Below are 17,449 nucleotides of genomic sequence, written 5' to 3' on the forward strand. Positions count from 1 at the left end.
CGTGTTCTTACCTTAAAAGTCCATCACGAACGGTCTATTATGCTGCAACTCTACTGTGTTGCTGGTCGCAAAAGTTCCCCGGAAGTCAGCGGCAAGCTAACTTCCGGGGAACTATTGACGGCTGCACGATCCGCCATTGCTGTAAAAAAACTGGTCCATTGCAGTGAACGGAGATGTCGTAACTCTTCTATTATACGGCTCTGGGTACGTCTACACAGCAGCGTTAAAAAAATCTTGGAGGTGGGCGTATCTGAAGCTTGGGGATTTTTTGCGAACAACCAATCACATGAATCTCCCGCCCGCGACATACGAAGCAAAAAAGCCCGAAGTAAACTGGATATAAAACTCCCCAAAACAGGCGAAAACATACCACTGTCTCTGCCACCTCCCTCCATGCCTGGCTCCTCCGGTTTATATCCCGGTAGGTCTGGTCATAAAGCACCGGGTGATTGATTCGCTACCGCTAATTTCTCCTCCATTTTTTGGAATATGAGGAAATGACCTGCGGTATGTCTCTCCCAGCATACACGCCGTTTGATTGGCTAGAGCTTGAACTGTCAGATTTGCGTACACGGGATTTGATTGGCTGACGCTTCCACCTCAGCCTCAAAAGTTGAACATTGTTCAACTTTGAATCCTGAAAATCCTGAAAATCTTCGCTCGCCTGCCCACAATGCATTTCGGCGAAAAGTGAGGGAAAGTGACGTCACCCCATTCAAAGTGAATGGGCAGAAGCGTTTCAAGATTTTTTTAACGCTGCTGTGTAGACGCATCGTTAAACAGCGTCCAGTAGTTTCTGGAGTCTCTGGTTCTCCTCTTTGGAAAGAGAGAGCTCCTCCTCGTACTCTGCTATCGTTTTTTCAAACAAAGCAAATATATCTTCAGCAGCAGCAGTGAGTCGCTGCTTCTTCAACAACAGCAGCATTTGGACTTATTAGATTTGTATCACTTGCCAGCAATGAATATCTTAAGTGCTTTGACAAAGAATCCATAAAAAAATGTCATCTGTGGAAGCCGTAGTACTGTAAAAAGCACGACCAATCATTTTAGCCAGCCCGGCTAAAATAACTGGATGGCCTACCTGCCTGTCAGCCTTCCATCTGTGTACAAACTTATCTCGTGCCCTCATTGGTCATGTGCGCGTTCGTGTGTGTTGGAGGAGGGGCTCTGTAAGGAAGTGGCAGATTTTTTCCGGCTGTGTATTTTCAAATTCTAGCGCACTCGAGCTGGTTTCTCCAAAATTACCTACCCCACCTTTAATATTTCTTGCTGCTTAAGTAATCAAGTTACTTAATTAAGGAAACATGTAAATATAAGGATAAATACTTTCTAAAATGAATTTTCCATGCTGTCTCTGTACAGCCAGATCAATGTAACAGTGATGCTTACCTCAGCATTTGGACTGAAACAGTACACATGTGAGAGGAATGTGCTAAATGTAAACTTTAAGAATATTTTAGAATGTTGACGCTGCCCATGGAGTATATGTATACAAATAAATGGCTATTATTTCAACATTGGATTTGGGTGTAAATGCCCTCAACTCAAAGCTAAAGGAAAACAATGATTAATTCTGTATACTAATCATCAGATGGATAAATGTCGATGGCAGTGATGATGTGTGTCGATGTTGCGACGATACATGCTCCAGCTACTCTCCCACCGGTCAAACAAACCTCGGAAGTCTGATCCCTGAAGGTAACTGTAAATCCTACAGTTGTATAACTTTCATAATCTGTGATCTGTCTGTGAAAACTGTCCCAACTAAATATGATTTGTCTCTCTCTTTCATTTTTATTCCTGTTTCAGATTTGGTGGCACGTGAAACTGTTACTCTGGGCCCTTTGATGGTTTTGCCATACAAGTAGGCGAAGCATAACAATCCAGACAATAAAGGATTCAATATTTGTCTATCAATCTCACCCTCCCTGACCAAACTTCAGCGTAATACTTACTGTATAGCTTAATACTACACTGTAAAAAAAGATCGTAATTTTACAGGAAATAACTGTAAATTTTTATAGTAATTATCATGTTTTTTTAAATAACTTGCAAAATCCTGTAAAATGACAGATATTAACTATAAATTAACAACCCAAAACATTATTTTAAGTATTTTGACAATAACAACAAATAACGATTATTTCATTTTTTTTTACAGTAAATTTACTATATAATATTTACAGTATTTTTGCACTTTCAGAAAATACATGCAGATGTACGTAAAATAAAAAGTATTATCTGTAATTAAATATGTAACTCGTAATATAAAAGTGTATTACTATTATAAGACTTTAAGATATTTCTTTGTAATTTTAAGGTAAACATAAAACTGTAAAAAAAAGCGTCAAACAAAAAAAATGTAAAGTAAAACATTTTTACATAAATCATTTTCTCAATATTCGATTGAATCCACCACAAACACAAAATATCCAATGTTGAAACAAAAGTAAATAAATATGTTTTCATTAAATTCCTAACTTACTATATTGTAAACATCTACAGTTGACAATATCATTAAAAAAAATAAAAATCTTAGAAAGTGGAGAAATCTCTGCAGGGAGGACCCAGGTTTAAAACACACACTGTTATTTACTCAACAATAAGTCACAGTTATCCTTGTTTTATTTATGTGTTCTGTTGCTGTGTTTTTTTCCCCATTGGTCAATATACAGTAATAAGCCTTAGTCTTTCATGCAGTATAATGTGCATGGTTTTCGGATTCTGGCCGACAGCCAGAGCTACGGCACTTGAATTGGAATTCAGCCATAACACGGCAGACAAGTCAGGCATGTTTGGAATGAGTCCACAACACTCCTGATTGGTTAATATAAACGTCATCGAAGAAACCTGCCAATGAGAACTGCCCGCGCCTGTTGTTCACATTTGAAACATTCACGTCAGTTAGAGCGGGTCTCCTCCTGCGGACGGAGCTACAGCTGTCTGCCCCTTTCACACCGGCGCTTTTCCAGCTCCGGCTCGGAGCTGCAGGAGTTTATGGATTAATGGATTAATATCGGGATCGTTTTACATCTACACGTTAAATATGAGCATCGGGACGTCAACAAAGAACAGAAGACTTGAGATCTGGTGAGTCCTGCAACTGTAATGGAGTTAAACATGTATTTAGATAATCCTTAGTTTGTGAATGTTTTATTTTTTATTTAAGGTTACGTTTCTTCTTCTAGTTAGCTGAGTTTGCATCATTAATAGGTTGTTAAATGTTAAGAAGCCCTGAGATGCTGTTTCTTGCAAGATGTTGCGCCCAAACCTGGTTTAACAAGGTGGCTGCTAACGTTAGCTTACAGCTTACAGGGTTCCCGCGGGGTCTTAAAAAGTCTTAAAAAGTCTTAAATTTGATCATCTGAATTGAAGGCCTTAAAAAGGTCTTAAATATGACCAAAAAAATAAGAAAGGTCTTAAATATGATTTAGAAGGTCTTAAAAATGATGGGATTTGAAAGGTACTTCTGTGTTGCGATCGCGTCTAAAATGTGTTTTGGGGGAAATGTCCGGGCTGCGAAGTAACGGTAATAGCCTTTCAGTTCCCCTCAACAATTTGTATTGAAATAAATCAACATGGAACCAGTAATCACTAACTTTGTTTCCCCCGGCCCCTTAACGGAGAACACCCAGTTAGTAACCTAGCAACCAAGCTTCAGCTAGCGGCAGTCAGAAACTCATGTCTCTTCGAATCTACTTACAAATAAATATGGGGAAGTGTAAGTTCAACCGTATTTGGTTGGAAAACATCGAATTTAGTGCTTGGTTGAAACCAGTGGAGGGGAACGTGTTTGAAGCCTGCTGCACCCTTTGCAAAAGAAATTAGCGTTTGTTTGGCTAATGTAGCGTTAGCTAGTGCAGCGTTAGCTAGTCCAGCAGCTCCCGCAACAACACCGTTGGACCTCCGGGCGACGTTTGGGTCTACGTCAACCCTAAAAGCGGAGGTGCTGTAGTGTATACGCTAAATACCGTAGTTAAACACCAATCATACAACAGCAACGATGAAAGATTGTAGCCAAGGCAGCAGAGCTCTGAATATAGCTCTTGTTACTCACTCTCTCTCTCTCTCACACACACACACACACACACACACACACACACACACACACACACACACACACACACACACACACACACACACTGCTCGATTATGGCAAAAATCATAATCACGATTATTTTGGTCAATAATTGATATCACGATTATTAAATAACATTATTCATTGACTTTGAAAACATCCATTTATTGAACTTTAAAACAAATAATAATTTGAACAGTATCTTTTTAACTGTTGATTACCCTGAACGTATAATTCAACTGAAAAACCAATACAAAAATTAATTAAATAAATGATATATTTAAATAAATAATATCAAAATAATAAATACCAATAAACAAGATCAACAAATATTTTGGAGCGCACTTCCACAAGCTACTAAACATATATAAATATGATAAATAAAAATAAATTAGACTAAAATGAATTAGATCAAATATGTCGTAGTGCACTGTCACAACCTAGCAAAGCTAAATAATAGTTTTTTTCGATTATGTTGTTTTTGTAATTGTGGCAGGCCAAAATCGTAATTGCGATTAAAATACGATTAATTGCACAGCCCTAACACACACACAAGCACACACAGAGACACATACACACTTTTTGGCTAACACAGTTCTGTACTGTTATGCTGTTATGTTCAGTCATTGTTCTTATGTTGAACATGAATACATTTGATTTGTAAGTAATTATGGGACGTATTTCTTCTTTCATAGCAATTTTCCTTCATACTTTCTTGCCGTGAAATAGGTCTTAAATTCTATTCGAAGTGGTCTTAAAAAGGTCTTAAAAAGTCTTAAATTTGAGTTGGCGAAACCTGCAGGAACCCTGGCTTATTGCAGTGCTGCCGCTCGTCTCCAACACGGGAGAATTACACATAAACATGCAGCGGGGTGTCACAGTGTTGTCGCCAAGTTTAATGTAAAGTTTCACAGCTTTCTTACAGCGGAATCCAGTTTGTTAATGTGCAGTAGCCAACAGCTAGCATAGCATAAACAGCTAACCGCTAACGTTCGGCTAACTTGCTAGTTAGCTCTGCTCTATATATTACAAGCTAACATGACTAGCTAATGTCACACTGTGTGAACTAAAATACTTGTTGTATTACTACATCATACATGCTTGGTCCAAATCACTGCTAAAATTAATTATTTTTGAAAATGTATAGTAAATAAACACTCAGCCATGCATGAAATAACATAGCAAAAGAATACGGGAAGTGTAGTGATACAAACATGATTTGTATTCAAAAAGTAAGAAAGTAGAAATTAGAATCAACCAAGCATATCTTCCCCCTCGAAATCCCAGTTGTACTTCGCTAACATGGACTAGGTCATGTTAGACAAGCAATCCAGTGGTTAGTTTTAGGGTAAGCTCCATTGTTTTTTTTGTTTTTTATTCACTTTAAGAGAAAGGGATTTCAGAAACAAGTATCACAAGTTTGGCTCGAGGTAAAATTAACAAAAGCTAACTGTTGTTAGACTATGTTCCCCCCTTCTAAACTTATGAAATAATCAATGCCCTTGGGATGCTCTCAATTGTGTGTGTGTGTGTGTGTGTGTGTGTGTGTGTGTGTGTGTGTGTGTGTGTGTGTGTGTGTGTGTGTGTGTGGGGGGTCCATCATACAAGATTTAGGGGATCTATTGGCAGCTGCTGATAATAACATCCATCATTATGGTTTACTAATAGTTATCACTTCACTTCCTCCTCCAGCACCTGGACACAGCAGGAACCTACGCCAGGATCCTGTTTGTGGACTTCAGCTCTGCCTTCAACACCATCATCCCAGCTCTGCTGCAGGACAAGCTCTCCCAGCTGCAGGTGGATCACAGACAGGAAGCAGCACGTGAGGCTGGGGAAACACGTCTCTGACCATCAGCACCAGTACCCCTCAAGGCTGCGTTCTTTCCCCTCTGCTCTTCTCCCTGTACACCAACAGCTGCACCTCCAGTCACCAGTCTGTCAAGCTCCTGAAGTTCAGACGACACCACGCTCATCGGACTCATCTCTGGTGGGGACGAGTCTGCCTACAGGTGGGAGATGGACCATCTGGTGACCAGGGGCCTCATTTATAAAGGGATATACGCTCAAAAAATGGCGTACGCCAGTTTCTACGCAATGTTTGCGATTTATAAAATACTAACTTGACGGGAAAATGTGCTGTCCTCCACGCAAACTCTAACCCATGCGTACGCACTAAGCACACAAACGGGAGAGACGAGAAACTGCGACACCGTTGGCAGAAGGAAGAATGGAGAGAAATATGTGGAAATAATACCATAAATAAAATGTTACCTCTCATTTATCAAATATGAAGAATTCATTTTCAAACATTGATTAAAGCCAATCTTAAAATGATTAAACAAACGCCTGTTTGAGACTCCTCAGTGCTCACAAAAACATAACTTGGAGAAATATATAAATACAGATATGTTATTTAAAACCACCTCGAATATGTTGTGTTACTGTTATGAAATGTTTTCTCATAAATTATGCGGTAAGCAGGAGGACAGAATTACGTCTAAACTGACGCCGTTTTGCATTTCTATAGGTTGTAGATACGAGCATGGTTTTATATACTATCACGTTTAATCGTGTTTTATGCCGTTTGCCAAGACTTGATAAGTCGCTCGTAAAACACAGGAGGTATGGAAACTAAGAACACCATATGTGGTAAATTGTACAGCTAATATAACACAACACAGTTGTATTTCCTTTAACTGGTGGATTATGGATATATAGTTGCTGATCGACAGCTGGAACACAAACCACCAAATACAACAAAATAATTCAGATCCAGTCGTCATGACTCCACTCCGGAGGGATTCCCCGATCATTTCTTACAGTTTCTCATCAAGGGGGTGTCTCCTGTCCCTGGTACAAACACACTGCCTGAGGAAGGTTATGTGTAATTTTTTTGTTATTAACTTTTTTCGGACCACTTATTTATTTATTTTGGTGACGATCCGACCTCCATGCTGCTACTCTGGTTCAAACTGCATCCACCAAACAATATGATTTATCTCCACCTCCCCACAATAACCTAAATCTGACACGGTGTGAGATGTCTTTTTTAGCTGTTCTGTCGTCATTTCCTGCGATCTACTTCATGCAGTCAGTCAAAATGAATGAATGAATGGGCGTTTCTTTGACTATTTATAGGCAAATATGGGCGTTACGTGAAGCCTGCAAAAGCTGCGCCGCATTTCGAGTCGATTGTTATTTATAAAGGGAAACAGGCGTAGGAAGTGCCGGTACGCACTTCCCTCGCCGGTACGCAATGTTTTGTGAATCGGAAAATGTCTGAACATTTCTGTACCTATTTTTTTGCTTTGTACTACGTAAGCAACCTTCTCACGTCAATCCTACGCAAGGCGTTATAAATGAGGCCCCTGGTGTGGGGAAAACCACCTTGAGCTCAACGCTATCAAGACAGTGGAGATGGTTGTGGACTTTAGGAAGAACGCAGCCCCGCCCGCCCCCATCACTCTGTGTGGCTCACCATCACTCTGTGTGACTCCCCATCACTCTGTGTGACTCCCCATCACTCTGTATGACTCCCCATCACTCTGTGTGACTCCCCAGTCACTGCTGTGGAGTCTTTCCACTTCCTGGGCACCATCATCGCCCAGGACCTCAAATGGGAGCAGAACAGCAGCTCCCTCATCAAAAAAGCCCAGCAGAGGATGTTCTTCCTGAGGCAGCTGAAGAAATTCAACCTGCCAAAGACGATGATGGTGAACTTCTACACCTCCATCATGGAGTCCATCCTCACCTCCTCCATCACCATCTGGTACGCTGCAGCCACAGCCAAGGATAAGGGCAGGCTGCAGCGTGTCATCCGCTCTGCAGAGAAGGTGATAGGCTGCAATCTGCCATCCCTCCACGACCTGCATGCCTCCAGGACCCTGAGGCGGGCAGGAAAGATAGTGGCCGATCCCTCCCACCCTGGACACAAACTGTTCACCCCCCTCCCCTCTGGCAGGAGGCTGCGCTCCATCAGGACCAAAACCTCTCTCCATCAGGACCAAAACCTCTCTCCATCAGGACCAGAACCTCTCTCCATCAGGACCAAAACCTCTCTCCATCAGGACCAGAACCTCTCTCCATCAGGACCAGAACCTCTCTCCATCAGGACCAAAACCTCTCTCCATCAGGACCAGAACCTCTCTCCATCAGGACCAAAACCTCTCTCCATCAGGACCAAAACCTCTCTCCATCAGGACCAGAACCTCTCTCCATCAGGACCAGAACCTCTCTCCATCAGGACCAGAACCTCTCTCCATCAGGACCAAAACCTCTCTCCATCAGGACCAAAACCTCTCGCCACCAGGACCAAAACCTCTCGCCACCTCAACAAGGCCCCCCCACTGACACTTTACCTCATCCACAACGCAGACTCTATGCATTACATAATGGAGATCACAGGATGGTAAATAATGCAATGTTTAAATATTGCTTAGTGCACATATTTTATATTCTATAATTTATTGCATTCTATTTCGATGTATATTACTGCTTTATTTTATTGCTATCTTACTATATTTTTATTACAGTGTTCTTAATATAGTTCGCTATCTGTGTACTTTTTTTTATTTAATTTTTTTAATTTATATGTGTATGTACGACACCTAGTCAAATTCCTCATACGTGTGAAAAACCTGTTTCTGATTCTGATCTTTTTGTCCTCTAGGTTGCACTGCCACGTCTACAGTAGCGCAGAATGGACAGAGGAAACATGATTGGGCCTCAAGTTTTTTGCAGCCAATATACATTCTACAAACTTGGGATAGGAGGGTGAGTGAACAAGTTATCCATTGGTTGGAACCTACATCCCCATTGTTAGACTTACTAAATCCTGCACACTGCTCCTTCAAATTGACAATGTGAACATATGTTGCCATTTTGTAATTTCTGTTATTTTCAGTTGAGAATGTTTCAACGTACTCTTAAAAAAATTCAACTTACTTTTTGTTTCTACTGTTTATAAGTATGATGTTTAAATATGAAATGCTGTATTCATTAGTTTTCATATTTTAAGTTTTCAGAGTAATTGTTTCCGACAGAACATTTTGTGATGTCTTTTCATTGAATGTCTTTGATTGGAAAATGTTAGAAAAAAGCTGTAAAATAACAGTATTCTACCTGTAGAACTTTAGGTTCTGTATTTATTTTAGTGTTTGATCATACAAATCTAATAAAAAAAAATGTAAAAAACAGTTTTTCTCATCCGAACTTTATTTAAGGTATTTGAATGTAACATTTTAAGACAATGGATTTTGAAAAGAGAGGAAAGTTTCCTGTAAAATCGTTAAGGACAATTTCTGTATATTAATTGCTTTTGCACTTTATTTGAGTTAAAGTATTTTTACTTTAATTTTATGGTTTTTGTTTGGCAGCCGCTGCTGCCAGTCATTTGACCGTTTTTTTACGTGTTTTTTGCCCGTAGAAGTTTTAGTGCTGTACTTTTATTAAAGGTTATTGACTGTAAAAAGAGAGGATAAATCTGTAAAATTAGAGTATTTGCACGTTAAAGTATTAGTAATGTACTTTTATTAAAGGTTATTGACTGTAAAAAGAGAGGATAAATCTGTAAAATTACAGTGTTTTCCTGTAAAATATTTAAGGACAATTCCCGTAAATTAATGGCTTATTCACTTTATTTCAGTTAAAGTATTTTACTTTAATTTAAGGGTTTTTGTTTGGCAGCCGCTGCTGCCAGTACTTTGACCGTTTTTTTACGAGTTTTTTTTTTACAGTGTAGCAAAACGATTATTTTAATGATTGTTTAGTAAGGAATGTTTATACAACATAAACATTAAAGAAACAAGAATGTTTAGTCTTTACTGTTAATAAAGCTCTAACATGGCTCTAAACAAAGCCACACAACTGGTCTGATGAAACATCCCCGTAAATAAAAACAGATTACACTGAATGAACATTACATGTTGATGTCAGGATAGACGCGTATCAGTGTTTGAAAGAGGAAAATAAAATGTGAATTTCTCTTACCTTCAAAAAGCTGAATGAAAATAAGAATGCATGCCAAGCTCGTCTTCATGGCCTTTTCACTTATGAACTCACTAATAAATACCAAAGCTGACTCACATTGTACTCTTTCCTTCAGTCTTTGTGAGGTTTTGTGGACAGCCTCACTTTATTTATTGTTCTTCACCTCTGAGCAGGAAGGGGAAATCAAAGCAAGAACAGCCGTTGAAACGCTGCAGTTGGTTTTGCACACACTGATGTTTAACTGAATTTGAAATAAAACTCAGGATGTTATGCATCAGACTTTAAAACTTGTATCCACTGGATTAACACCACTAATGTGTACAGTTACACAAACAAACCCTTCTCAAAAAGTTTTTCTCAGTATTTGTTAGCAATATAAACATTGCTCCCCACGATATATAACACTTTTTTATAGTATCCTAGTAAGTCTTCTTATAGCGATCCTGTTATTGATATTATCAAGTGAGAAAAGAAGATATGATAATATCACTTTCATGATGTATCACCGGATATGTCTGGTGTCTGCAAGATGAGTGTGAAAGTGCAGGTCAGGAGGAGAGTCATCAGCAGCAAAGGGGTGGATATATATTAGAAGTTAGTGTCCTGTAAACATGTATGATAGTTAGTGATGACGAGATGAAGCCGAGGCTTCGGAGCGTGTGTCGAGTAATCGCCGAAGCTTTCTGTGAAGCCTGTGTCGAGGCTTGTATCATTTGGGGGCCAGTGACGTCATCGATGACAAACGAAGCCTCGTTTGTCGATACCACGTGACTGCTTCAGGAAGCGATTCAGATCTTGGCGCGAGCTTCTGACAGATAAAAAGCCATGGGATTTGATTCAAGATGTGTGATCCTTGTGAGAGGAAAACACTTGTCGTTTTGCCAGTTTTGGTTGTACGATATTTTTGCTACTTGCAAAGTTAGAATGGAGCCAGCTAAGAAGAGAAAGACTTCCCCTATGTGGGAATACTTTGATCAGATTTCACACAATAAGGTAAGGTTTGCATACATGGTTTATTACAACAATGTATTATGTTAGATTTTGTATGGTTCATTTTTTTACTTTTTCTATTTCATTCAAAGGTGAAGTGTTTATTGTGCTCCAGGGAACTGGGGTACAGTAACAATACTTCATCCATGCTAAGGCATTATCGTGCCATGCATGAGATGAAGGAGGGACATGCAGGTGATGCAGGTGGACCTGCTCAAGGTTTGTCATTTAATATTTTGGAATAATATACTATAATATACTATAATTTAACCATGTTAACTTCACTTTATCATGCAAATAAAAGAAAGTTACAAGATACTCATTCTTAACACAGCTTACCCCCCCCCCCCCAGGTACCAGGCCTACCAGAAAACAGGATCTGGATGAGGCCTTGGTCAACCTGATTGTGAAGGATACACAGCCATTCAGTGTTGTGGAGGATGTGGGATTCAGGGCATTTGTGGCCTTATTGGATCCAAACTATGTCATCCCCAAGCGACAGGTGTGTAAGACTTCATGTATAGAGCAAAATTGTTTATTTTTTCATGGCATTTGACAATTAACCAGTGAATTAACCATCCCCTCTTTTAGGCTGTTAAGGCTATGGTGGAGGCCAAGTATGCTCTAGAAAGGAGCAAGGCCATAGCTGACATGCAGAAGGTGGTTGCAGTGAGCTTGACCTCTGACATGTGGACCTCCATCAATATGGATGCCTATCTGGCTGTAACCTGCCACTTTGTTGACGACAACACACGTCTTAATTCTGTGTTGTTAGGGGTCCAACAATTTTCCCAAACACACACTGCTGAAAACCTGGCCAGAGTGAAAACCTCCCTCATGGAGGAATGGGGAATCACAGACAAGGTCACTTGCCTTGTGACGGATGGTGCAGCCAATATGATCTCCTGTGGCAAACACTTAAAGCTACGTCATGCAATATGCATTGCACATACACTGAATTTGATTGTCAAAAAATCTCTTGACATGACCCCTGTGCTGAGTGATATCCGGGCCAAGTCAAGAAAACTTGTGGGATTTTTCAGGAGCAGCACCCTTGCTAAGGTATGTGCTTTGACCTTTCTTAAATTGGTTAATAATTAATAATAATCATAATGCTATGTTTGTTACTGCTACTTTGACAATTAAATAAATCTTTAATTGTGTGTTAAAGGAGAAGCTTGTATCGGTGCAAAGGCAAATGGGAAGGCCCACACTGAAGCTCCTGCAAGAGGTGGAGACCCGCTGGAACAGCACATATCACATGCTGCAACGTCTGGTGGACCTCAGAGAGCCAGTTGGTGCGGCATTAGCCAGCTTGAACACTGACATCACCACACTGACCTCTGCCGAGTTCACCACCATAAGTGGGTGCCTCTCTCTGCTGTCCGGATTCAATGATGCCACCATTGAGCTGTCTGAGGAGAAAAATGTATCCGGGTCCAAGGTTGTGCCCCTCCTCAAAATGCTGGAGCAAATGCTTCAAGAGGAGATGGCAAAAACTGCAGAAGCAGTGGCAAAAGAAATGGGAGAACACCTATTAAGGCAGCTAAGAGAGAGGCTCCACACACTCCAATCAATGAGCATAATGTCATTGGCAACACTACTGGACCCTAGGTTCAAATTGATCGGGTTTTTTTAGCCCTTCAAAAGCTGCAGAAGCCACAAAAAGGCTTGTGGCTGAATGTGGTGCACTGATCCGAACACCTGAAGATGTGCAGCCAGAAGAAAATCCATCCACATCTCAACCTGAACAAGAAATCCCAGGTAATTTTATTAATTTTAAATCAATTTGAAGTAATTACTACAACATCCACTGACACTCTCTGTGTATACTTTTCAGGAAACAAACTCTGGCAAAAATTGGATCGGACTGTAAAGCTGTCCAGAAAGACCAAGAATCCAACAGCTGACGCAACTGTTGAAGTCCAGCGGTACCTGGCTGAACCAAATATCGGACGCTTGGAGGACCCTCTGAACTACTGGCAGACACAAAGACATGTGTATCCAAACTTATATACACTTGCTGTCACTTTCTTGTGCACACCTGCTTCCTCAGTCCCGTGTGAAAGGGTATTTTCAAAGGCAGGAGAAGTTGTGTCCAAGAAAAGAAATCGCCTAAGCCCGAAAAGTGTGGAAAAAATATTGTTTTTAAACAAAAACCAATAAAATTGTTCCATGTATCACAAGCATTTTCACTGGCCTCTGCAAAGTCACACAAGCACATTCACTGGCCTCTGCAAAGTCACACAAGCACATTCACTGGCCTCTGCAAGTTACACAAGCATATTCACTGCCCTCTGGCAAGTTAAACCCTTGTTCTTTTCCAGTTTTCGAACATATATTGCTTCTTTTGTCTTTATAGAAGGCAGCAGACATTTACATTTATTTATGTATAGATGTAACAACAAGATACTATATTGACACATTGTTTTTATTATTATATACAGTCATTTTAAAACACTTACTGGTGTAAAATTCTGTTCATACAGGATGACAAATACATTTGACATCTTTTACCTTTTTGTATCATTATTTCCAGTATTTTTAGTATGTCAAAGATTACAAATAATATGTGGCTGTTTTACACCTGTTCACCAACAGGGGGTCTTGTGAGCACATGAAGCCCATGATGAAGCTTCATGAGATGAACCTTTTAGCGAACCGATTTGCTGGAAAGCTTCAAAGCTTCATGAGGCTTCATCTCGTCATCACTAATGATAGTTTAAAAACAGTTTAAAAACATAATAAAATGACACCATAGACCACAATAATAATGTGATAGTGTGTACAAATTAAGGATCCAGGGGGATGTCAAAATGCTTCCTGCATGGTTTTCATGAACTGCAACAATAACATTTTATCTCAATCAGCCTCATGTCTTGAGTTCAGAGTGTGCAGCCAATTAAGCTGATGGGTGTCTGATTGGATGCAGGTGTGCTGCTCTGATGAGGATAATGATCGGCTAGAGTTTAAAAAGCTCCACCGCTCACACTGAACCATACTGTGAGTCAGTCAGGAAGACAGAGAGCAGCTGACCAGTTTCCTGTCATCAGTTTCACTTATGGAGGCCTTTCATTTTCAGGTTATCCTCCTTGTAGGACTCTGTGTTAGCTCCTCTTTTGCTTTCCCGCCCACACACGATGCTTCATTCCAGAGCCTTGCGAACACAGGCAGGTCAGAACTCGGGCAGCAGCAGCAGAAGTCTCCGGCTGAGGAACCGCAGCAGGTGAATACCATCAGAGTGACCTGTCATCCAGACTCTTTGGAGATTGTTATCAAAGCCGACATGTTTGCGGTTGGAGTTCCTGTTGATGGAGACGAGATACGCCTTGGAGAAGAGAACAACAACCAGTACTGCAGAGCTACAGCGTCTTCAGCAGATGAGTACAGTATCAGTGTTGGACTTGTGGAGTGCGGCACCAGACACTGGGTAACTTTTAAATATATTTCATTTCAAATATGATTCATTATAGCTTCTAGTTTTAAACACATCTACTCTCCACAGGTAACTGAGGACTCTCTGATCTACACAAACCTCCTCATATACTCTCCTGAGGCTTCTCCATATGGTGTTGTTCGAATGGAGGAGGCTGTAATTCCAATTGAATGTCATTACGAAAGGTCTTTGTCTCTTTTTGTTTTTAAAGCTCACATTGTAAAAATCTTTGAATGATGTCTGTCTTTTTTTTTTAAATGCATGTTTTCTGTTTCTTAGGAAGTACAGTTTGTCCAGTTCTTCACTCATGCCTACCTGGATCCCCTTCATGTCGACCCAGGCTGCAGTGGAAATGTTGGAGTTTAACTTGAGAATCATGACAAGTGGGTTTTGGTAATTTTCTCATGTTATGAGTTGTCATGTCTCTATTTGCACTTAGTACTTTTTTTTCTGTCCGTGTGCAGGTGACTGGCAGTACAAAAGAAGCTCTAATGTGTTTCATCTCGGTGAGCCCATCAGCATCGAGGCCTCGGTCAGACTTGGGCATCACATGGGGCTCCGAGTGTTTGTGAGCAGCTGCGTGGCTACACTGAGCCCTGACATGCACTCCAGCCCCAGGCATGCCTTCATTGAAAATGGGTAAGGCTGCAAATTGCTAAATGGCAAAAAGGAAAGTATTTTTCTGACCCTAGAGGGAGCTGTTTAATGTGTAAGGCTGTTCAAGTGGTTTAATTCAGACACGAGCAATGCTGACTCGAGTGACAGGTTAATAGAAGATCAGTCCTTTAGTGTCGTCTTCAAGTTAGCCATTAGCTAAGGCTAGCTGCAGTTTGCTTTTTAATCTTTGGTATTCTAGTTCTTCCTTTCTGTGCCACTATTGGCAAATGCACATGTCAGATTTGTGCAGTTCTAACTCTAAATAACTACTTCCAGAACTTGCCTATATGACTAGAAATGTTAGTGGTGCATTGTCGGTAATGTAGACTCTGGTTATAGTAGTCAATGAGTGCTAATTTAGTGTTGCTCTTTTTGTTTTTCCTCATACTGTAGGTGCTTTGTTGACTCTCAGCTTCCAGGCTCAAGGTCTCAATTCTTAGCCAGGACACAGGATGACAAGCTCCACATGTCCATTGATGCCTTCAGATTTTATAATGAGGACAGAGGGGAGGTGAGGCTCTATTCAATTGCCTTAAACATGATTGTGTGTGCATGTTTCCCAACACCTGCTTTTCTCATAGCTCTACATCACATGTCACCTGAATGCTGTGGCAATAAATAACGCAGATGCACCAAACAAGGCGTGCACTTTTGTGAATGGAAGGCAAGTGAGATCCAGCCTAAAATATTTCAAATTACACACAAAAAACAAAGTATTGGTGCTGAATGTTTTTTTATTCATCAGATGGCGGTCCGCTGATGGTAATGACTACTTATGTGGGCAATGCAAAAGACCAATTGGAGTTGAGCAAACTCCCAGTAAGCCCAGCAGCCCGAGCAAGTTTAGGCCTCGAGGGTTTGTGAAGCCAGAAGAGCGTGAACCCCTCTGGAGGAGCGGACTGAAGACCAGTCCAGGTGGGGTGCTTGGAGAAACTTGTATGATGAATATTGGCTGCAGATGTCGTCATAATGATCAATTGTTTGTGACGCATGTTTTTGCATAGGTTTTAGACATGATGATGGCTGGGTAACTGAATTAACATGCATTGTGCTGGTTTGTGTTAGTGTGGGAACATCAGGCCAGAGTGGGTCCGATGATGGTCTTGCCAGCCAAGCAGAAAAGCCAGCCCATACCTGCAGAGGAGCGTTCTTCCATTCTTGATCAAATCGGCAGATCTACAATGTATGGCAGCCAGTGGAGGAGTGGAATAAACGGAGTTGGTAAGTCAATACCGGTATTCAATTATTCTCTGTTCATTTGAAGCCTTTAACAATCTCTAAATTGAGATTAAAATGACCCATAATGAAATCTTAATGTTGAATTGTTTTTCTGTCAAAGATCAGAGGAAAGGACTGCTTCCTGATTCATCATCCACCCAAAACCAGGTGGACTTTCTGACTTTAGCTTCTGAGCAGAATGAAGACGAAGAAGACAAAAGTGGAACAGAAAAAGGTAAAATGTGAAAAGTCTTAACCCTTTTTTAAATGGCACTCTACAATGCACCTTTTACATTAACACATTTATTCTGCGACTACAGATGAAGATGCTGAGGAAATTCCTGAACTTCTAGAAGAAACCTCTCCTGAGGCCCAACTGCAGTTGAAGGCAGTAGTGCTGAACAGTACCAACACAGCGGCGCTCGATGAAGTCTTCCAAACTGCTGCGGTTAATGTGGCTGTGCCCCCACTGTCCAACACCACTGCAACAGAATCTGACCTTTCTGAAACAATGGACTCAAAGAGATAATAAATTATTCAAATTTTAATTTGTTTGCTTTTTAATGTTGCAATACACAAGGAAAACTGATGACCTGCTCACAGCTAAAAACAATTAACAATTGTTTCCTAATTAGCCAAAGTATTCCATATAACGGTAAACATTTAGGGGGGACCCAAAATTGCAATTTGACATCCATGTTCCATGTCTTTTCTTGTGCTTGTCTGCTGCTAAAAATGGTACTACAACATGGCATTTATTTTCTGGGGTGTCATTTGCTTTAGTTGCAACAGCTGTATAAAGGTGATTTATTGGAGGTCAGCCAGTTTATATTTGAACTTCAGTTGCTGCAACAAAGCCTTTGTACATGAGTAGCCCCTTTTTTAAAAGGGGAGTTACCATGGGGGCCCTGGCAATATAATGACCTGAACATTAAAATATAAACATGGTCTCATAACTTTGTGTCCAGGCCCATTGGGTTTTTTGACTGGAGACTGAATTCTAATAGAGTACCCAGACCTCTACTAGGGTAGTCAATATGTTTTAGAGGTACAATTTGATGGTTTACAAAGTCCTGAGT

General features: G+C 40.5%; 2 protein-coding genes and 1 long non-coding RNA gene across 3 annotated transcripts; all 3 read left to right on the forward strand.

Annotated features, from left to right (window-relative positions):
• The first annotated feature begins 1,570 nt into the window (after window positions 1-1,570).
• Window positions 1,571-1,911, forward strand: LOC117497350. The gene is made up of 2 exons (XR_004557372.1): window positions 1,571-1,698; window positions 1,810-1,911. It is a non-coding gene; the product is annotated as an uncharacterized LOC117497350 (long non-coding RNA).
• An 8,787-nt stretch (window positions 1,912-10,698) lies between these two features.
• LOC117497359 (zinc finger BED domain-containing protein 4-like) lies at window positions 10,699-12,698 on the forward strand. Its single transcript, XM_034149319.1, has 5 exons — window positions 10,699-11,062; window positions 11,152-11,278; window positions 11,413-11,561; window positions 11,651-12,121; window positions 12,231-12,698. Exons 1-5 carry the CDS (start codon window positions 10,895-10,897, stop codon window positions 12,696-12,698), a joined length of 1,383 nt encoding a protein of 460 aa, XP_034005210.1. The 5' UTR covers window positions 10,699-10,894.
• A 1,260-nt stretch (window positions 12,699-13,958) lies between these two features.
• Window positions 13,959-16,918, forward strand: LOC117497352 (zona pellucida sperm-binding protein 3-like). The gene is made up of 10 exons (XM_034149314.1): window positions 13,959-14,489; window positions 14,565-14,680; window positions 14,775-14,878; window positions 14,960-15,134; window positions 15,546-15,663; window positions 15,734-15,816; window positions 15,898-16,067; window positions 16,218-16,373; window positions 16,492-16,605; window positions 16,691-16,918. Exons 1-10 carry the CDS (start codon window positions 14,121-14,123, stop codon window positions 16,897-16,899), a joined length of 1,614 nt encoding a protein of 537 aa, XP_034005205.1. The 5' UTR covers window positions 13,959-14,120; the 3' UTR covers window positions 16,900-16,918.
• The last annotated feature ends 531 nt before the right edge of the window (window positions 16,919-17,449 follow it).

This window comes from Trematomus bernacchii, unplaced genomic scaffold, assembly GCF_902827165.1.
Source record: "Trematomus bernacchii unplaced genomic scaffold, fTreBer1.1, whole genome shotgun sequence".
In the NCBI taxonomy this organism is placed as follows: Eukaryota; Metazoa; Chordata; class Actinopteri; order Perciformes; family Nototheniidae; genus Trematomus; species Trematomus bernacchii.